The sequence below is a fragment of the Lissotriton vulgaris genome, chromosome 4_1 (assembly GCF_964263255.1).
Source record: "Lissotriton vulgaris chromosome 4_1, aLisVul1.2, whole genome shotgun sequence".
Lineage (NCBI taxonomy): Eukaryota > Metazoa > Chordata > Amphibia > Caudata > Salamandridae > Lissotriton > Lissotriton vulgaris.
The window spans coordinates 1,524,041,883-1,524,064,101 of NC_141691.1; the positions used below are offsets into that span (position 1 = coordinate 1,524,041,883).

The following is a 22,219-nucleotide window of genomic DNA, read 5'->3' on the forward strand; positions in this document are numbered from 1 at the left end:
GAATCCACAGTTTTTAAAAAGATTTCACCTACTACAAGATGTCCCATGCACATGCTGCTCTATCCACCTGAATGGACCCGTGGTGTCAGAGTTGCAGGAAGTAGGCGTGGTAAGTAATGTGTACCTTTATGAATCTGGTAAATTAAAGAGACACAGCTCACACCACAGACTTCATTTTCCCTCCCCTCCTCCGACTGTTAGGCACCATTAATGTGAGAAGACATCAGAAAATGATGTCAGTCTAACAGACCCTGTTCAAATAGCGCACAGCTGAAAAGTTGGCAACATACTGATCCAATTGATGGTGGAAGGAGTACAGTAATTGTTGAATTTTTTACATCACTGGTCACTTTTTTGTAGCTGTTTACTGTACAGAATATAGTCACAGTGGGCTGTAGAGGCAGCCAAACTTATTTGACTGAAGCATCACGAGGCAGTGAGATTCCCTAGCAACTTCTTCCTATTTGTTTTGCTGAGCTTTCAAGTTTTCTAGGTCCACATATGAGCAGCACATAGATCCTAGTTTTTTTTGCTTTCCACTTATTTTTATTATATAAAACTAGGACTACAAGCCCCAGAATGCAAAGTAAAAGTCTAGCCTAGGTGAGGTACTTGCATATTAGCCTAGAAACTTTGGAGGCATGAATTTTAGGATGTTCAGTTCAGGTTGTAGCAAACGTTTTCTTAGTGCAGCACGTTCTGCCCTGTGTTAATACTGTAATGACATTAAAACAATGAACACTTGTGTCGGCACTATGGCCATCAGCACATTAGATGCCTTACTCATAACACACATTTGCAGTTATATAACCCCTCCCCATGTGCACACATCAAACTTTCTGACAATCCGTGGGCGTCCATTCCCCCCCCCCCCCCAACCCCATATGGGATACTTATTGCATTAGCAGAGAGAGAGTGAGGTAGCAAGATAGAGTGAGATATTGAAATAGAGAGTGAGGTAGTGAGAGAGAGTGAGGTAGATAGAGTGTGATGGAGTGAGGTAGTTAGAGAGAGGGATGTTGTGATGTAGTGAGATAGGGAGGTAGTGATAGAGAGAGTGAAAGTGAGTTACTGTGATAGAAAGAGTGAGGTAGTGAGATGGAGTGATTGATGTAGTGAGTTATAGTGAGAGAGTGAAGTTGTGATGTGAGCTAGAGAGTGAAGTAGTGATGACCCCATAAAGAACTATGAAATTATAATGAATGAACTTAAACACGCCATACAAAGTAAATTAAAACAGGACAGACCAACACAAAGAAAATGCGTCAGCAAGAACAAAAATTGCAATCAGCCAACTATAAAAAAACTCAATAGGTTGATTCGAGCCCAGTACTTGAGTTACTCGTCAGTAAATAAAGTGGAAATAAACAGACTAAAGAATCAAATACGAAGACAAAGGGCTAAACAGGAAAAATTGAAGCAGGACCGTAATTGGATTGACATCCAACTAGCAGCCAAGCAATGCAATCAACGTAAATATTGGTCTTTGATAGCGAAGATGACAGGAACCAAAAAGAAGCTAGAAGCAATCCCTGTCTCAGAGGAAGACTGGGGTATATTCTTAAGTGATCTATACAAATCCAAGCTGAACATAATGGTGAGAAAGGACATTGAACAAGATATGGTAACCAAAGACATTAAACTCACCAAGACCTCGGCATTGTCAATTGCCATGAACATCAAAAAGGCAAGAAGTACGGGCGCATCCAGCCCTGATCAGATTCCTATCAAGGTTTATCAAACTGACCAAAAAGCATGGGGCCAGATGCTCTCGCCATTATTTAATTACATATTTGACTCTGGGAACATTCCAAACTCCTGGAAAGGAAGCATAATAATTCCAATATATAAAAAAGGAAAAAGGAGTACAGCTGGAAACTATAGACAAATAGCTCTAATGGATGCTGGCGGTAAGATCTTTGCTGCAGAAATACTGGACCGGCTGAAATCTTGGGCATTTTCGCTGGGACTAATTCCCATGTTTCAGGCTGGGTTCCGACCGAACCATTCAGTTACGGACAATATAGCTACCTTTCAAACTCTACTAGACAAATACGTAACTGGAAAATCTCAACCAATATATGCAGCGTTTATAGATTACTCTACTGCCTTTGATAGGGTGGATAGACCGACCCTATGGATAAAATTGAGAAAGATGGGTATCCCGGAACCTCTATTACAACTAATTGTGAACCTGCATAGTAACACCTGGTGCCGAGTTCAAATGGGGAGTGATAGGGGCTTGTCAAAGATAATACGAACATCCAATGGCTTAAAGCAAGGGTGTCTTTTGGCCCCGATTCTATTCTCTCTATATCTGAGCGACCTACCATCGCATCTACAACAAGGGCTATGCACTCCACCGAAAATTGCCGCTCAGCGCATACATGCTTTGCTGTATGCGGACGATATAGTCATGTTCGATCTAACACCTTTTGGACTTCAAAGTCTTCTAGATATCTTATACAACTACTCTAAAGATCATTTTTTAATTCCAAATATAAGTAAAACTAAAGTAGTTGCATTTTCAAAAAAGAAAAAAGGTGTGAAGTACCAATGGAAACTGGGAGGAGAGACGTTGGAACAGACAAAGGAATATACCTATCTTGGTAGAATTTTTTCGCATAACATGAGTAACAGCAAACAAATTAACCATTTAAAAAGGAAAAGTGATCTACATGCTGGGGCCATGTCACGCCTGTATACGACCACTGGAAGCAGGCATTTTTCAGCACTAATAAAAGTCTATAGAGCTAAGATCCCCCCGGTTCTATCATATGCCTCTGAATATATTCCCCTAAAACAATGGAGTTATATGGACTTAAATGAAGGCAAAATACTAAAAAAATTACTGAAAGTTTCCAATTCGACACCTGTACAGGCACTAAGATTGGAATGTACGATCACAAGCGCAAATGCGACATCAGTAGCAAGCCTCATTAGGTGGGCCTATAACCTTCTCCATTCCAAAGAGGGTACCCTACGACATTTGTTAAAAATCGAGACTTTTAGTAAGGACTCCACTAATTTTATATTCTCTAAAAACATGGGAGAGGCTTTTCGTTTAGCAAAAATTAGTGTAGAAATGCTGTCATCATGGACACCTGTACAACTCAAACTATTTCTAAAAAACTTTTCTCCCAAATTGAGTTATGAGCTTGATCACTCCCACTGTACTAAACTATCTATGTACAAGACTTATGCTGACTCCCAAGAATATAAGCAAAAACAGCTGTATTTGGAATATACTCTCACCCATGGCGCAAGGCGCACGATCATGATGTTACGTTTGGGTATACTCCCCGTATTATCTTTTACCTCTTCCTGGAGACAAAACAGTACCTCGCAATGTAACCTGTGTCAGGGGGGTAAGCAGAATCTAGAGCATCTGTTCTTTATATGTCCAAATAAAAAAGTTGTCACTGCTAGGTTATCATGTTTAGAGCCCATATATCGGTCGTGCAGGATTGTCAATGCAAAGGACTTTATTTCTGTATGCGTTAAGCCACCAAACGAATATGTTTGTTATAGAATTTTTAAATTTATGAAAATTTCATTGAAAATGTATTAATTTGTATGTAAAAACAAATGTATTTTCTTTTAAATAATTTTGTGGTCCTCGAAAGAGTACCGAAACAAAATAAATTTTTTTTGACTTTTGACTTTGTGAGAGAGTGAAGTTGTTATATTTTTAGAGAGAGAAGTTGTGAGATAGTGAAGTACTGAGATAAATATAGTGTAGTAGAGAGAGTTATGTAGTGATAAAGATGTTGATAGAGAGTGAGGTAGTGAGAGAAGGAAAAAGTGAGTTCGTGAAAGAGTTAGGTATTGAGGTAGTGGAATCTTTTACGGTAGTGAGATGTAAACAGTGAGTGAGTTTGTGTGGTAGTGAGATATAGAGTGATGTAGTTAAACAGAGTGAAAGTGTCTTAGTGTGATACAAATAGAGATAGTGAGGTAGTGAGAGTGAGGTAGATAGAGTGAGGTAGTGAGTGACTGAGAGAGTGAGGTAGTTAAAGAGTGAGTTTGTGAGGTGTAGTGTTGTTATATGTAGTGAGATTGAAACAGAGAGTGACGTTGTGAGGTAGTGAGCTTGAGAGATAGTGATGTAGTGAAAGAGGTATTGAAAGTGAATTAGTGAGATATAGAGTGAGTGAAGTAGTGAGTTAGAGAGAGAGAGTGAATTTGTGAGGTAGTGAGATAGATATTGTGTTAGTGAGTGAGGTATTGAGTGTTTGATTGTGTGAGTAGTGAGTTAGTGAGATATATTTAGTGGATTAGTGATGTTGAAAGAGTGAGTTAGTGATATTGATAGAGTGAGTTAGAGAGAGTGAGTGACGTTGTGATGGGAAGAGAATGAGGTAGTGAAAGTGAGAGTTTGAGATAGAGTGAGGACATACATAGCTACTGACTTACACATACAGAGGTAATCATAGACTATTTGTAAATATGCATTGATAGTTCTGAAGAGCAAATACATTGTTGTTGCTTGTAAATAATTAGTACTGAAAAGTGTTTAAAAATTTTTATTAATTAGAATTATTATATACTTTTGTTTACATTTTTAAAACTTTGCATTAGTGTTATCTTTTAATTACATTTTCGTAATCTTATTCGATTATTTCAAGAATGGAGCCATTTTTAAATATAACATTTACATTTTTGGGTAATTTTAGCATGAGAGCTTCACTAAAGTCTTCTACGTCTGTAGGTATATCGAAGTAGTCCATTATAATAGTATTTTCGATGTCCATTGATTTTAAAAGTTCAGTGTCTTGAATGTGTACGGTTAGGGTACATTTTTCTTGCGTCGTATTTTCAATCCCATATATTGTAATATTTATTTTTTCCAAAGGTGGTTCTATTACCTGCAAAGTAAAAATAAATTGTTAATAGAGGCATATAGTGTGCATAGTGATTATATTATGTTATTGGAGTAGTCCAGATGGTAAGTGAAATAGAAAGTGATAGTTTTAAAGATAGAGAGTGAGGTAGTGAGAGCGAGAGAGAGTGATGCACTTATTTAGTGGGAGATAGTGTAGTTGTGATGTTTTGAGAGATAGATGTTGTAAGATAGTGAGGTAGTGAGATAAATTGAGTGGAATTTTGAGTTAGATATATTGATGTAGTGAGAGAGCGAGAGTGTGTTCAAGAGAGTGAGTGAGATATATTTCGAGTGAGGTGTTGAAAGTGATGGAGTGAGATAGAAAGTAATATAAAGATGTAGTGAGATAGAGAGAAAGTGAGGTAGTGAGATAGAGAGTGAATTTGTGATGTAGTAGGATAGAGAGTGATGTAGTGAAATTGAGAGTGAGGTAGTGACAGAGTGATGTGATAGATAGTGCTGTAAGATACAGATCTACAGTTAAAGAGAGTGAGTGTGGTATATTGCGAGTGATGTAGTGAAAGTGAGGGAGTGAGATAGAGAGTAAGAGAAAGTGAGGTAGTGAGATAGAGAGTGAATTTGTGATGTAGTAAGATAGAGAGTGATGTAGTGAGTTAGAGAGTGAGGTAGTGAGAGAGTTAGGTAGTGATAGATAGTGCTGTAAGATATAGATCTAGGTAACATACATATTGAGGCATCCACATAGACATAGAGAGTTAATTATACACATATAGAGCCACTTAAAAAAACACACATAGACACCTACCCACCTATTGAGCTATGCATACATAGAGGTAAACACACTCAAATCTACATATACACAGAGTGTGGGGCAGAGAGTGTGGGGCAGAGAGTGTGGGGCAGAGAGCGTGGGGCAGAGAGTGCGTGTGGCAGAGAGTGTGGGGGCAGAGAGTGTGGGGGCAGAGAGCGTGGGGGCAGAGAGTGTGGGGGCAGAGAGCATGGGGCAGAGAGCATGGGGGCAGAGAGCGTGGGGGCAGAGAGCGTGTGGCAGAGAGCGTGTGGCAGAGAGCGTGTGGCAGAGAGCGTGTGGCAGAGAGCGTGGGGCAGAGAGCGTGGGGCAGAGAGCATGGGGCAGAGTGCGTGGGGCAGAGAGCGTGGGGCAGAGAGCGTGGGGCAGAGAGCGTGTGGCAGAGAGTGTGGGGGCAGAGAGCGTGGGGCAGAGAGCGTGGGGCAGAGAGCGTGGGAGCAGAGAGCGTGGGTGCAGAGAGCGTGGGGGCAGAGAGCGTGGGGGCAGAGAGCGTGGGGGCAGAGAGCGTGGGGCAGAGAGCGTGGGGCAGAGAGCGTGGGGCAGAGAGCGTGGGGCAGAGTGCGTGTGGCAGAGAGCGTGGGGGCAGAGAGCGTGGGGCAGAGAGCGTGGGGCAGAGTGCGTGGGGCAGAGAGCGTGGGGGCAGAGAGCGTGGGGCAGAGAGCGTGGGGGCAGAGAGCGTGGGGGCAGAGAGCGTGGGGGCAGAGAGCGTGGGGGCAGAGAGCGTGGGGGCAGAGAGCGTGGGGGCAGAGAGCGTGGGGGCAGAGAGCGTGGGGGCAGAGAGTGGGGAGGAGAGATGTTGGGGAGAGATGTTGGGGCAGAGAGCGTGGGGGCAGAGAGCGTGAGGGCAGAGAGTGGGGAGGAGAGATGTTGGGGAGAGATGTTGGGGCAGAGAGTGTGGGGCAGAGAGTGTGGGTAGTACTTACCTCTATATGTGTATTCCGCATAGTATTTAACATTTTCTCATTATTAAACTCGTGGACGGTTAAGTGTGTCATTTTGACATACGTTCCAAGTGTTATTGGGAATTCTGTTGCATTTCTCCATAATGTTATTTTGACAGAGTCTGTTGTGTCTATAACTGTAATAGATTTTAATTTTGTTTCTTGTCCTGACACAAAAATGTTTTTAGTTTCTTCTTCCTGTAAAAGATAAAGTAAATATTATTTTTTATTAGTGATGTAATGTGTCAGTATAGCAGACAGAGTGCTGTGCAGACAGAGTGCGGTGCAGACAGAGTGCGGTGCAGACAGAGTGCGGTGCAGACAGAGTGTGGTGCAGACAGAGTGCAGTGCAGACAGATTTTTGTGAAGAGAGTGTGTTGAAGAGAAAATGTGGTGGAGAGAGTGTGGGGCAGAGAGTGTGGGGCAGAGAGCGTGGGGCAGAGAGCGTGGGGCAGAGAGCGTGGGGCAGAGAGCGTGGGGCAGAGAGCGTGGGGCAGAGAGCGTGGGGCAGAGAGCGTGGGGCAGAGAGCGGGGGGCAGAGAGCGTGGGGGCAGAGAGCGTGGGGGCAGAGAGCGTGGGGGCAGAGAGCGTGGGGCAGAGAGCGTGGGGCAGAGAGCGTGGGGGCAGAGAGCGTGGGGGCAGAGCGTGGGGCAGAGCGTGGGGCAGAGAGTGTGGGGAAGAGAGTATGTTGGAATAGAGTTTGTGTTGTACTTATTAACATACCTCAGATATTGTCCCTGTTATGCTCATTAATGTCCGTAATTTTGCTTGTCTTATTGTTTTAATCGGTGATACTGGTGGAGCTGGTGGTTCTAGTATATTTTTTGCTTCGTGCAGAATTTCACTTGTAAGCGTTAAAGGTATCATCCTTGATATTTAAGTACAACATTGTTCTTTGCTAGGAAATTTCTTATAATAATTCCATTTCCTTGTTTGGTTTGATTGTAAAAATCGTCATTATAGCATGTTGATTTAATTGAACCACTTTCATCTGCTAGGGCAAGGTGGTATAAGATTTTGTTTTCTTTCTTAGCATTTTGGTAGTTTGTTTTTTGAGAACATGTTACAATGTTTGCTTTTATAGCCTTTTGATAAGGTTTGCTCTCATCTTGTTTGCCCATCTTAATTTCTTGTATAGAAATCATCTGAAATGAGAATAAATTGTGAGTATACATTTTGGATATAACTGTTGAATACATTGTACTTTATCTTAAAGTAACATATGAAATTATACAACAGGCTTATTAAATAGAGAGAGTTATGTAGTGAGAGAGAGTGAGGTAGATAGAGAGTGAGGTAGTGAGAGACAGAGTGAAGTATTGAAAGAGTTAGGTAGTGATGCTTAGGAATGTTGTGAGATATAAACAGAGAGTGATGTTGTGAGTTAGTGAGATAGAGAGTGCGTTAGTGAAATAGAGAGTGGAAGTTATTTAGTGTGATAGAGAGATTGGGAATCTGAGGAAGTGAGATCGAGAGAGAGTGATGTAGTGAGTTAGACAGAGATAGAATTTGTGTGTTAGTGAGATAGTGATTATGTTATTGAGTTATTGACTTACTGAACTTTAGAGAGAGCGAGGCGTGATATAGTGATGTAGTGAGAGTGAAATAGTGAGATAGAAATAGAGTGATGTAGTGAGAGAGAGTGATGTAGTGAGGTAGAGAGTGAAGTTGTGAGATAGTGTGTTAGAGAGTGATGTAGCAAGAGAGTGATGTATGTAGCAACAGTTATTTAATGAGCTATTGAGTGAGAGTTAGTGAAGTAGTGTTATTGTGTTGCTGGTATTTAGATAGAGTTGAGTAGTGAGGTAGAGAGTGAGTTAGAGAGAGTGAATGAGTTAGTGAGAGAGTGAAGTAGTGTGAGAGATAGTTAGAGTGAGTGATGTAGTGAGAGAGAGAGTTAGTGAGAGAAAGAGATAGGGAGAGAGAGAGTGAGGTATATATAGAGAGAGAGTCAACCACACACACACAAAAAGTGTATCACTCAGACATACATACAGAGCACTACATACTGATACATCCATACACTTCCACATACTGAGACAGCCATACACACAGAGAGCTATCAACACATATATACAGAGCTACATATATACCCATAGAGAGCCACTGAGTTACTACTTAACATAAATACTGATCCAGCCACATAAAGATAGCGAACTATCTTATCTATACACACATATATATACAACATGCTTACTAAATTGCGACCCATAAAGCTTTGTGATCACTATAATATGACTCTAATATACCATAGTGACTTAAGTTTACATTACTATAGATATGATCTAAAGTCGATTTGTAGTCAGTTGTATATTCTGTTACTTTCTGTTCACATTTGAATTCGTTTACCATATATTGTAGCAGTATGTTAGTATTTTGTGATGATTGTGTTAAATCTATGTTGAAGTCACCCATTATGCAGTAATTATAATTAGGGTAAAAGTTCAATATCGTACTTAAAACTTGTAATAGTGTTTGTATCTGTACATGTGGTGGTTTGTATAGTATTACAAATAAGTAGTTGCAATTATTAAGCTGCAGAGTAAAATGTAGAATGTCAATTTCGTGTTGTGTTTCATATATAGGAATTAAAAAAATATTTTTCCTGTAGTAAATTGCTATCCCATGGTTTGTTACTTGATGGTGGAATTTGTCAAATATTAATAGATGGTACTGTTCTATTAAGAAAGTATTGCTATCAGCTATTATAGTAGTGTTTATTTCAGTGAAGCATAGAATATCTGCATTCATTAGATTTGTGTCTGCTTTTATAGCTGTGTAATTCTTTTGCAGTGAACGTATATTTTGTACTATCAAATTACACATTTGGCTGTAGTTACATAATTGTGGTACAGATATTTGCAATAGCATATCTGTTCTTAGTCTTGTCATTTCGTCATGTACTTTAGCATGGACAGCTATTTTGTCTGGGTTAAAGTTTTTAATATATATGTTAGCTAATGATTTGGCTCTGCTTAAAGCCACATAATGCATATGATGTACTTTGCTATTGTTAAAGTGTATGTAAAGTGGTTCAATAGTTGCTCCTTGTGTTCTATGTATAGTACGTGCAGATGATTGTCGTAGGGGAAATTGTTTGCGTATAATTGTTATAAATGTTTTGGTAAATTGGAAATGGCATGATATAGCATGTATTGGTGTCCAAGTAGGCAAAATGTTAGTGCTATATATGTGTTTATTTTCCTGCCTTGTATATTTACCAACATTTTCATCATCAAAATGAATCCATATAACATTAGGGGTGTTATTTATTGTTTCTACAAATTCAACTATGCCTGTAGCACCATTTGTTAAGCCATCATTAACATTAATATTGCTAGTTAGATCATATCTTAATTTCAAGGCAATATGGACAACGAATGGCAGGCCCATTGTTTTTGTTGAGTCTGTAGGCAATTGACTAAGAATTTTTTTTTAACAATTTCAGTTAAGTCAGATGCAACTGTATCTACTGCTGTTGCTGTGTAAACAGGGTAATGTTGTATATGTTGCAATAAAACTGCACTATTAAAGCTATTAACTTCATTGTTAGTTCCCATAATGTAAGGTATAGTTTTGATAATGTTTTCTGGTGGTTCAAATTCTCGGGTTTGTATCTGTATTATATCTTCAGTAGTTTGTTTTCCTTCTCGTAATCAGTTTAGTAGTTCAGCAAATGGTAAGTCATTGAGCTGTCTCATTATTTTAGTTAACTCAAATAACTTAAAATGTTCTTGCCATAGATTAGTACTTAATGGTCTGTATGAATATTTAGAAGTTTCAAAAATGTATGGGTCAAATACTGGCTTTAATTGATAAAAATCTCCAATTGCTAAAATTGATACACCACCAAAAGGGAGGTTAGACATTTTTATTTCTTGTAGTCTATTATGTATGAAATTGAATATATTTGCTCCTACTATTGAGATTTCATCAATTATTACTATTTTTAGATGCATTAATTGGTTTTGTAGTGTGCTCCTGTTCTCATGAGTTAGTGGTTTGTGATCTAGTGTTTGCGAAACAGGTATTTTAAAAGTACTATGTAGTGTTTTACCATGAATGTTATGTGCTGCTTTGCCCGTTGGAGCTGTAAGCAATACATATATGTTGTCTGGATTTTCTCCTGCTTTAGTATTGTAGTATCGTAGTAATGTTTGGTAAAGTGCAGTAATAAGGAAGCTTTTACCTACTCCTGCACCACCTGTACAAAATGTGTAGCAGGGTGTTTCTTTTGTCTTTATCCAATGTAAGTGATGGTATATAAAGTTAAGTTGTTCATTGGTAAGATTTTGCATTATACTGTTATATTGCTCATTTGGCATTAAATTATTTGTTAGTTCTTCTTCAATAGTTGTACTTCTAATTCCTAAATCGAATGATAAGTCATACATTATTTGTTCATTAGCTTGTATTTCTGGACATATATTGTCATCATTTTCTATTTCTGTGGGAGGTATAAGTAATGGATCTAATGTACTATTTTCATTGTCGTTTGTTGTTAATGTTTTATTATATTTATTATGATAATAGTCAATTGTGCTTTGAATCTCTAGATAGCGTTCATAATATGTTTCTTTCTGACCAATTATTTGATGTTCAACTCTCCATGGGTAATAAAGCATTATCAATTCTCTATAATAATTTTCGGAGTCATTGTTTTTGTTAAATCTACAATATCAAATTATTTTTTGTTTTTTGCGTTTTGCGTAGTCTACTTCTATTGCTTCATTTTGCAGATTAATCTCAAGTTCTTCCTCATCTGAGCTATAAAAGTTATTTTCTGCAAGAAAATTTTCATGGTCCGTTTCTTTATTCCTTTTCTTTTTTTTTTTTAACATCATACATAGATGCATAGTCAGCTAATGTACATGTTTCTAATATTTCAGGGCGTTTGCTGTACTTTACTATAATATTTTCATATTGTATGTTATTAGAAGTATCTGGCAATAAATTTATAGTCTCAATGTCTTTTAATAGGTATGTCCTCTTTTCTTGTGGGCTTGTATTAATGAATACAAAAGATCTAGAACTTTTTCGTAAAGGGATTTGAAGTATGAGATAGGCAGCTTCTTGCGCACTTATCTCGGTACAGTTTAAGAATTTGTTACCTATATGCTTGAGTTGTTCTTTTATACTTGGATTGTGATATACTTCTTTTGCAGCTTGTGCAATTATTTTGCTCATTCCACGTTGAGATTTACTAATATATGAAACAATATATACAGCACAGGCATATGCATCTAAGATGTATTGTATATCTATGTTTGCTTGCCATGCTTGTAAAATTGTAGTTATTAATAAAGCATTCAGCAGGTGTTCTTTGTAGAAAAATAGTTTTCTTTTCAATAATTGACTGTATACATTTAAGATACTGTTTTATATCTAGTTGCATTGAATCTAAAAACTGACTAAAAGTGTAAGTTTGAAATTCTTGTGAGTTCATCGTTAGATGTATTAGTTCAATTTGCTGAAGGAGTTCTTGATCTGTTTTGTCTAGCTCTAATTGTTCTAATATATACGTTTCTGGCATTGGATATTTTGGGTACTGATATTTGCATGTTCTTTTATGTTTAATACGACAATTCTTTGTATGCCCGTGCTTTTGGAGCGGTAATAAAGACTCTATATTTGGATCTTGAGTTTTTGCACATGTTACATACTTATTTATAAAAGTAATAACTTCATTGAGTTCTGAAGTTTCATATTGTGGGGCATTCTCGATCCATATTATGGCATGTATATGTGGGGATCCTCGTTGTTGGAATTCTACTCTATAAAAGTAATCTATTATTTTGCCGATTGGATTACTTTCATGTAATAGTATACAATTAAATAGTTTTCTAACTTGGAAGTCAAAATGTCTTGCACAAGTTATAGAATTTTGTTGTATTAATGTGCATTTTGTTTCCCATGACATATTTTGAAATTCTTCTTTTGTACATTCCTTTTGGTTTTCACTACGCAATAAGATGTTAATTAAATGATACCATTTTGTTTCAGCAGCTGATAAAGTCAGAAAGAAAGTTGGTATCCCTAATTGTCTGATCATAGCAAATAAATCTTTTTTGCATTGCTCCCAATATGGTGGTGAACTACGTACAGTTTTAAGTATTTTGTACCCCTCATTAAATTGTAGAATTTTGTCTAATTTTTGTTTGATGTCTTTTGCAGTTATAACATGGCCATTATTAAAGTATTTCCTAAGGGAGATGTATATTTTGCTATGTATTTGTTTTATGCGCAACTTTGTCAATTTAAAGAAAACATTTGTTATAGACTTTGCTACTCTTTTATCATTACTCCTTAATTCCCATTGACAAATTGTGCTGTAATGTACTGGTACATGCCTTTCTTTATTTGTTAGCCTTCGCTTGCCACAAAATATTGTAGGGAAAGCTAAATATTCAGAATCTATGTCTTCATATAGACCTCTTGGTGTGTTATGTTCTGCAGGTGCTAAATTTAAAATATTAGTGTTTTCTGTAGTTATTGTTTCATTAGTTAACATAGTATCTAAATTCCCTGCTGCTATGTTGTCTTCAGAATCTGATGTATCGTTAGTATCAGAAGTGTCATTACAAGGTGTTATATTTGCAGGTGTATATTGCCAATCTGGATTAATGGTGACTCCATATTCTTTGACCATATTGCTAGTAGTTGCTAAATATATTGCAGCGTGTTTAACTTTATTAGGTCTCACATTCTCAAAATGTGTATAAGATTTGTAACTTAATTTTCTTTTTAATTTAATGGGAATCGTCATGTTATCATTAACTTGCCTAGGTAAAACAGTAACAGTTGTCATAACATCTGCAGGTACATTAACTACTGCACCTGATAGAGATTTTTGGAACCCACGTGGTAGTGCTCTAATTTGTAAAAAAGGTATTCTTGGTGATACTAATCTTTCTTCTAAATTATGCAACTGTAAATCTGCTGGAATATCAGGAAAAGTCATACCATTATAAAAAGAACAAGGGGGTATTTTGTTGATATTGATATATGTGTAACATGTTTTACATATCTCATCAGTTTTGAATTTGCTAATGTTACACTCTAAGAATTTTGCTTTCTTTGTAATACTGTGTGTTTTTAGTAAATTCTGTTTATGCCATAATTGATTGCAAATAGTGCAAGCATACTCCGGACCATATCTTATTTGGGCATGAAAGCTACTTATTATTTCAGTTGTTGTTTGTAACCTTATATTAGTATCAGTGTTATCTGAATTTTCAGCTTCTTGTGTATGCTTTCTTTTCCTGTTAGTTTTTTGAGCCTGTATCCTACTAGTTTGTGTTGGTAATTGATCACTATGTGTAAATGATACTGTTATGACATTGTCATTGCTATTAGTTATGTTGGCAGTGACATTACTGTGTGTTGTTAAAAGCACTTCATTTGCTTGACTATTGCTGTTTACTGTGTTTGTAATTGTATTTTCGACTTGTATGTTTGTAGTTGTAATATGTGTTAATGCATTTACCGATACTTTTGTAGTATGGACATATATGTTTTTTTTAGACTTCATTTTATTCTCGCTATTGTTTTTTAGTGTTGCGTTAAGTGATTTTTGGCTAATTGTTATTATTTTTACAGGAGTTAATTGTAAACTAATACTTTGTGAATGTGTTAGTCTTCCTTTATTAGGTAACTTTATGATGTATTGGATAAGTTGATTAATAGATTCTATTTCTATAGCAATACATGTTCCATTAGGATGTGGTATTGCTTTTTCATCTTGGCTATGTGAATCAAATATAAAGTAAGAATGGTTATTTTTAAATACCGAAATTGCATTTTTTTCTATACAGATTAAAACACCGTTTTCTAAATTAATTGTTGAAGTTAATGCTGACATTAATTTAGCATTTTTACTTTTGTTTTCTCAATTTATCTCACCTTGAAAGCTTTTTTTCAGCTTAGTAGAATATATTATGTTATTGTGAACTATGTAAATAGGTAAATTATGTAGTAGTTCACAATTATCGTTATTAAGAGAGTACATTTCAGTATATAAAGCATCTCCAAGATCCATTATACAATTTACATCTAAAGTGTCCCAAGTAGATGCTGGTCTACAGTAGTTATGTAGTATAGCAAATAGACTAATTGTTAGAGATTGTGAATATTGTGATGTGTTTTCAATGGTGTTTTGTTTATGCTCCTGTGTTCTATTAACTTTATCTATAACTTGTGGAGTTTGTGCAAAATTATCATTATTTATGTCTCTATTTGTGTCTGTTAGACTTTTAGTCAATATGCTATTGGCCCTATTTTCTGGAATTATTATTGTAATACTTACAGGAATAGGTTTATAAACATGATCATTAATATCTGTATATGTGTTGGCATGTAAATTACCTTGTGATGTTTGTTGTTCTAAATGTTTGTTTGTGCTATTTTGCTGAAGTGTTTTTCTAACTACACTAGCATATGTGTTAGTTATTCTGTGGTGTACTAGTATATTGTGGTGGATCTATGTGATGGCTGTTAGTCGTAGTTAGTTCTGTACGTGTTGTAGGAGTTAAAATGGATTTGGATCTGATCTAGTACTAAGAGTATTAGCTAATGATGTTGATGGCTGTTCTACATTAGTAAAGGTTCTGAATTTTGATTCACGTATGATATTTTTTGCTCTTTCTATACGTGTCTGAAAGGCGTGTGTAAAAAAATTAGAACATGCTTCAGTAGAATGCACATATATATATTTTCTTGGTATAGAATTTCTATTTTGTTCATTATTGACTATTGCTTTTTGAAGCGTATCTTTTTTAATAGTAGTTATATTTATAGGAGTTAATTCATATGGCACGCAATTATCATTTGGACCTTTAATGCTATGTGCAAGCTTAGTGATGTAGTCTAGAAGTTTTTCAAATGGTATTTGTATAGTAATACATGTTCCATTTGGGTGAGGCATTCCTGTGTTATCGCGGCTATGTGAATCAAATACAAAGTATGAATTGTTATTGTTTAGAATAGAAATAACATACTTTTCCATGCAAAGTAAAACACCTGAGTTACAATCTAGTGCAGCTTTTAATGTTGTTATTAATGTTGGTGTTGATGGGTCAAAATGTTTCAATATGTCTCCATATGATGGTTCTTTAAGCTTAAGTGCGTAGATAGTGATATTGTGTTGTATAAAATTTGGCAATTCGTCTGGATGCATAAGTATTTGACTATTAATTGAATGCATATCTGTGTATAAAGCTTCACCTAAGTCCATAATGTGATGTAAATCTTCTTTAGTCCATGTATTTGCAACTTTGCTATAGTTGTGTATAATAGCAAATGTGCTATTTGGTAAACATTGTCTCCCTCTTGAATTACTTGAAAATATTATATGCCCCTGATGATAATCAGCTTGCAGTATTTTGATCATATTTATTGCTACACTGATTTTTTTTTCTTAAACTGTTGTCTAAAGAGTATATTGAGTATGTTCTATTTGTATATAGTTACAGTTTACGGCAAAATTGCTATATTTATATTATAGTTATTAATGAGATTTATTTTTATTTCTTTTAATTTCTAGCCTATTTTTTTTCTGGTAATCTTTTAAGTATTACTTTTATAATATTTAGGTATTTTATTTATACTGGAGTATTTATATTTTTAATTTAAGTAGGCTATTCTATAAACATATATATATATAAATATATCTATATACATGCACACACACACACATATATATCTATATCTATATCTATATCTATATCTATCTATATCTCTATATATATGTATATATATATATATATATATATATATATATATATATATATATATATATATATATATATATATATATATATATATATATATATATATATATATATACATATATATCTACCGGTTATCTTTTTTATAGATCTATACTATTTGATGTTGTTAAAAGTCTTTTTACTGTTACAAGTGGATAGAGAAACAAAAACAGTTATGTACTTTTACCTCGATGTTGTTTGGACACGCAATTAGCAACTTGTGATCTTGTAAGGAATAATTGCCAACCTATGAAAAATGAGAAAAATGCATTAGTTAGTACTTTTAATAATAGTATTTATTAATGTATTGTATTACAAGAAAGAATGTAAGCTAATGAAAGTGTTTAGTAAAGTGTAGTTGTTTTTTTGAGCAAGTCATAAATAATAGTGAGTTGCATTTGTACTATAGTGTTTTTAGATAAGCATGTATTTAATATTGTGTAGTTTATTGTAGAAAAGAGTGTTGCGTAGATTTTGTGCGTTTAAAGCGTGTTAGAGTGTGTGTGTGTATAGAGAGTGTGAGAGCATAATACTGAGAGAGTAATATAGGAAGTGTGTACAGAGAGTATGTAAAGAGATTGTGTGTTACAGAGAGTGTGGTACAGAGAGTATGGTACAGAGAGTGTGGTAAAGAGTGTATGTACAGAGAGTGTATGTACAGAGAGTGTATGTACAGAGGGTGTATGTACAGAGGGTGTATGTACAGAGGGTGTATGTACAGAGGGTGTATGTAGTACAGAGGGTGTATGTAGTACAGAGGGTATATGTAGTACAGAGGGTATATGTAGTACAGAGGGTGTATGTAGTACAGAGGGTGTATGTACAGAGGGTGAGCGTAAGACACAGAGCGTAAGACACAGAGCGTAAGACACAGAGCGTAAGACATAGAGCGTAAGAGACAGAGCGTAAGACAGAGCGTAAGACAGAGCGTAAGACAGAGAGCGCCAGACAGAGAGCGCCAGACAGAGAGCGCCAGACAGAGAGCGCCAGACAGAGAGCGCCAGACAGAGAGCGCCAGACAGAGAGCGCCAGACAGAGAGCGCCAGACCGAGAATGTATAGAAAGTGAAAAGATGTGAAAAAGTTGGCAATGCCTCACGTAAGCAACCCAATTGGAGTTTGCAGATTGGTTCTCACCTGCACTCACTTTATCATCATCAGCGATTGCCAACTTATAGTGCACCACACTTTCTGCATTATACTTTTTGCATCATGCTCTCTGCACCACACTCTCTGCACCACACTCTCTGCACCACACTCTCTGCACCACACTCTCTGCACCACGCTTTCTGTACCATGTTCTTTGCAACACACTCTCTGAACTACTCTTACAATGTAGTACAGAGAATGCGGTACAAAGAGTGTAATACAGAGAGCGTAATACAGAGAGCGTAATACACAGAGCGTAATACACAGAGCGTAATACACAGAGCGTAATACACAGAGCGTAAGAAACAGAGCGTAAGAAACAGAGCGTAAGAAACAGAGCGTAAGAAACAGAGCGTAAGAAACAGAGAGTAAGAAACAGAGAGTAAGAAACAGAGAGTAAGAAACAGAGAGTAAGAAACAGAGAGTAAGAAACAGAGAGTTAGAAACAGAGAGTTAGAAACAGAGAGTAAGAAACAGAGAGTAAGAAACAGAGCGTAATACACAGAGCGTAATACACAGAGCGTAATACACAGAGAGTAAGAAACAGAGCGTAAAAAACAGAGCGTAAGAAACAGAGCGTAAGAAACCGAGCGTAAGAAACAGAGCATAAGAAACAGAGTAAGAAACAGAGTAAGAAACAGAGTAAGAAACAGAGAGTAAGAAACAGAGTAAGAAACAGAGTAAGAAACAGAGTAAGAAACAGAGTAAGAAACAGAGAGTAAGAAACAGAGAGTAAGAAACAGAGAGTAAGAAACAGAGTAAGAAACAGAGTAAGAAACAGAGTAAGAAACAGAGCGTAAGAAAAGGGCGTAGGAAACAGAGTGCAAGAAACAGAGAGCGCAAGATAGAGACTATAACACAGAGAGCCTAACACAGAGAGCATAATACAGAAAGCATAGATAACAGAGCGTGATATATATAATGTGTAACAGAGTGTATCTTTATAGAGCGTGTATAAACAGTGTACTAAACAGAGCGTAAGAAACAGAGAGCGTAAAACAGAGAGCGTAAGACAGAGCATAACACATAGAGCATAACACAGAGAGTATAATACAGAGAGCATAGATAACAGAGCGTAATACATATAATGTGTTTCAGAGTGTGTTTTAGAGAGCGTGTATAAAGATTGTATGTACAGAGAGTGTATGTACAGAGATTGTATGTACAGAGAGTGTATGTACAGAGAGTGTATGTAGTACAGAGGGTGTATGTAGTACAGAGGGTGTATGTAGTACAGAGGGTGTATGTAGTATAGAGGGTGTATGTAGTATAGAGGGTGTATGTAGTACAGAGAGTGTATGTAGTACAGAGAGTGTATGTACAGATAGCATTGTACAGAGAGTGTAGTCCAGAGAGTGTAGTACAGAGAGCATTGTACAGAGAGTGTGGTACAGAGAGTTTAATACAGAGAGCATAATACAGAGATCATAATATAGAGAGCCTATTTGGGGGCCTTTAAGTTTTGCTGTTCTTTAGACAGTGAGTGTCGTTATGTGTTGCTCAGAACCACAAAAGCACAGACCCAGCACAGACCCAACTATGAAAATGGCTGTAGATATGTAAAGGCCATTTTGCTCTGACCGTCTCTGAAAGAAGTTGCTCAGTACTCCTTTGAACGATATGTATGTTTTTTTTTGTTTTGTAATTTTTTTGAAAAGGTATATTTTCTTTTTTCTAGGTCCAACATCGCCCGTGCATCTCCCTGCAGCGATGTGCACCACTGTGCACTGAGTTGTTCTGATCCACGGCTCTTTTGCAGTTTGAGGTAAGCTATCTTTTCTTTTGCAATAATCTTATGTTTTTTTTGTCTTTTGTAGGTCCAACATGGCCCGTGGCGTCTCCCTGCAGCCGTGTGCACCGCTGTGCACGAAGCTGTTCAGACGGGTATGTATGTTGTTGTTGTTTTCGTTCAGAGGTAAGCCATGTTTGTTTTTTTAGGCTAATCTTATGTTTCTTTTCTTTTGTCTAGGTCCAACATGGCCCGTGGCGTCCCCCTGCAGTGATATGCACCACTGTGCATGAAGTTGTTTCGATATGCTGTTTTTGTGCAGTTTGTGATAAGTTATCTTTTCTATTTTGCTAATGTTATGTTTATTCTCTCTTGCTCTCTGTACAACGCTCTCTGCACTATGCTCTTTGCCTTATGCTCTAAGCACCACGTTCTCTGCAACATGCTTGTAGTGTATAAAGAGTGTATGTAGAGAGAGTGTATGTATAGAGATTATGTATAGAGAGTGTATGCAGAGAGTGTGGGGCATAGAGAGAGTGGTAGGAGAGTGTGGTAGAGAAAGTGTAATACAAAGAGTAAAAAAGAGAGTGTAATACAGAGACTGTGTCTTAGAGAGTGTGGCTTATAGAGAGTATATTAAAGTGTCTTTGTGTGTGTTATAGAGTGCATGTGTAGAGAGTGTGTCTGTACAGAGTGAAGGTGCAAAAAGTGCATGTGTAGTGAGTGCATGTGTAGAGAGTGCATGTGTAGAGAGTGTATGTGTAGAGAGTGCATGAGACTGACTGTATGTGTATGTATGAGTAGAGAGTGCATCTATAGAGTGCATGCTATCAAAGATTAGAAGTAGAGTATGTGTACTGTCATTAAAAGCAAATCAAAGAAAACATAATGATGTCCATTGTGAAAAAGAGATGTTTACATAAGTTATTGAACACACTGCAGCATTTCAATACTTTGTAAAATGAAAAGAGGTGTATGTAGTATTTTCTAAATAGCATGTTGTCAATTGCCTTTACTGTTATTAAATATTACATATTATAAATGAGTGCACTGGCTTTACTGTTATTACAGAATATATATTGTAAAGTAGTGCACAGGGATATGGTTTTACAAAGTAGAAATTTGAAAGACAGATGGACATGTTTAAAGGATGAGCAGTTTTTTCAGTAAGGGCGATGTCAGCAACTTGCTAGAATTGAAAGGGAGAGGCTAAGGAGAGTGCATCATTGAAAGGACGATGCAATGGGGAGACTGAGGAGATAGTGCTGCAGTGGAGGGATGGTGCAGTGAGAAGTTGATGAGAGTGCAGCAGTGAAGGGACAATGCAATGGGTAGCTGAGCAGAGAGTGCATTAGTGAAGGGACGGTGCAGGGAGAAGCTGAGGAGAGAGTGCATTAGTGAAAGGACGGTGCAAAGAGAAGCTGAGGAGTGAGTGCGGCAGTGAAGGGATGATCCAGTGAGACGTTGAGGAGAGTATGCATGGAGAGGCTGAGGAGCTATTGCAGCAGTGAAGGGACGGTGGAGGGAGAGGCTGAAGAGAGAGTGCATCAGTGAATAGATGGTGCAGAGAGAGGATGAAGAGAGCGCAGTAGTGAAATGTTGGTGGAGGGAGAGACTGAAGAGAGAGTGCAGCAGTGAAGGGACTGTGCAAAGAGAGGCTAAGGAGAGAGTGCTGCAGTGAAGGTATGGTCCATTGAGATGTTGAGGAGAGAGTGCAGCAGTGAGTGATGGTGCAGTGGATGAGTCAGAGGTGCAGCCTGGATGCGGGGGTCTGAGCAGAGAGGGCAGCAGTGAAGAGACCGTGCAGGGAGAGGCTGAGGAGAGAGTGCAACAGTGAGTGATGGTGCAGTGGATGAGTCAGGGGTGCAGGCTGGATGCGGGGGTCTGAGCAGAGAGGGCAGCAGTGAAAGGACCGTGCAGGGAGAGGCTGAGGAGAGAGTGCAACAGTGAAGGGACCGTGCAGGAAGAGGCTGAGGAGAGAATGAAGGGATGTTGCAGTAAGAGGCTGAAGAGAGAGTGCAGCAGTGAAGGGATGATCCAGTGAGACGTTGAGGAGAGTATGCATGGAGAGGCTGAGGAGCGATTGCAGCAGTGAAGGGACAGTGGAGGGAGAGGTTGTGGATGTCAAACGTACTCTACAACAAAGTATTGAAATGTGCTAGAAAGTGTGTAATAAATTAAAAGGTGCACGTATATTTTGAAAATAAAACCTAAAGGTATAACATTGTTACATATATCGTAAGTCAAAATATAAGTGAAGTTAAAAAAGGTAAAACCTTAAAAGTCAAGCATTGTGTAATTTGCAATGTATAAAATTACTTACAGTTCTGCAACAGAGATATATCAGCTCTCGAAGTATACTGCCTGGCTACCACTCGAGAAAAGCTCGCTCGAATGCTTGAAATACTAGGAAATAAAAAATAATGTCAGTTACTTGAATAAAATAATTCAAGAAGTGTGGCATTGGGCAGACAGTGCACGAGGAGACGGATGCTTTACGTAAGGAGTCTGTAGCTACCGCATCCTCCCCCCTCTCCCCCCCCCCCTGCCTACTGACAGCAAAGCTACAGGCTGTTTTTGCGAACACTAGTGCTGCTATTTAAAGAGTTTATACGAGGGATAAGGTCTTTGAAATACACTCCGTCTAAACACTGCAGCTACCAAAGAGCATTAGATACGGCAACAGTTTCATTATAATGAACGCTTTTTACAACAAATTATCGAAATGCGCTAGACAGAGTTTTAAAAATTACAGAGTGCATCAGTGAAGGGACGGTGCAGGGAGACTCTAAGGAGAGAGTGCAGCAGTGAAGGGACCGTACAGGGAGAGGCTGAGGAGAGAGTGCAACAGTGAAGGGACCGTGCAGGGAGAGGCTAAGGAGAGAGTGCAACAGTGAAGGGACCGTGCAGGGAGAGGCTGATGAGAGAATGAAGGAATGGTGCAGTAAGAGGCTGAGGAGAGAGTACAGCAGTGAGTGAT

General features: G+C 37.6%; 1 protein-coding gene across 1 annotated transcript; it reads right to left on the reverse strand.

Annotated features, from left to right (window-relative positions):
- Window positions 1–4,610: 4,610 nt before the first annotated feature.
- LOC147724190 (uncharacterized) lies at window positions 4,611–16,611 on the reverse strand. Its single transcript, XM_086966967.1, has 4 exons — window positions 16,550–16,611; window positions 7,319–7,740; window positions 6,578–6,793; window positions 4,611–4,868 (listed from the first exon to the last, which is right to left on the reverse strand). The coding sequence occupies exons 2-4, from the start codon at window positions 7,460–7,462 to the stop codon at window positions 4,611–4,613; spliced, it is 618 nt and encodes a 205-aa protein (XP_086823093.1). The 5' UTR covers window positions 7,463–7,740; window positions 16,550–16,611.
- Window positions 16,612–22,219: the final 5,608 nt, after the last annotated feature.

Excerpts from the sequence above, each read along its gene's own strand:
- LOC147724190 (XM_086966967.1), bottom strand. The coding sequence starts at position 7,462 with ATGATACCTTTAACGCTTACAAGTGAAATTCTGCACGAAGCAAAAAAT. Across the intron at positions 6,794-7,318 it reads TAACAGGGACAATATCTGAG|GAAGAAGAAACTAAAAACAT; the intron begins GTATGTTAATAA and ends TATCTTTTACAG. Across the intron at positions 4,869-6,577 it reads TGCGGAATACACATATAGAG|GTAATAGAACCACCTTTGGA; the intron begins GTAAGTACTACC and ends TTTACTTTGCAG.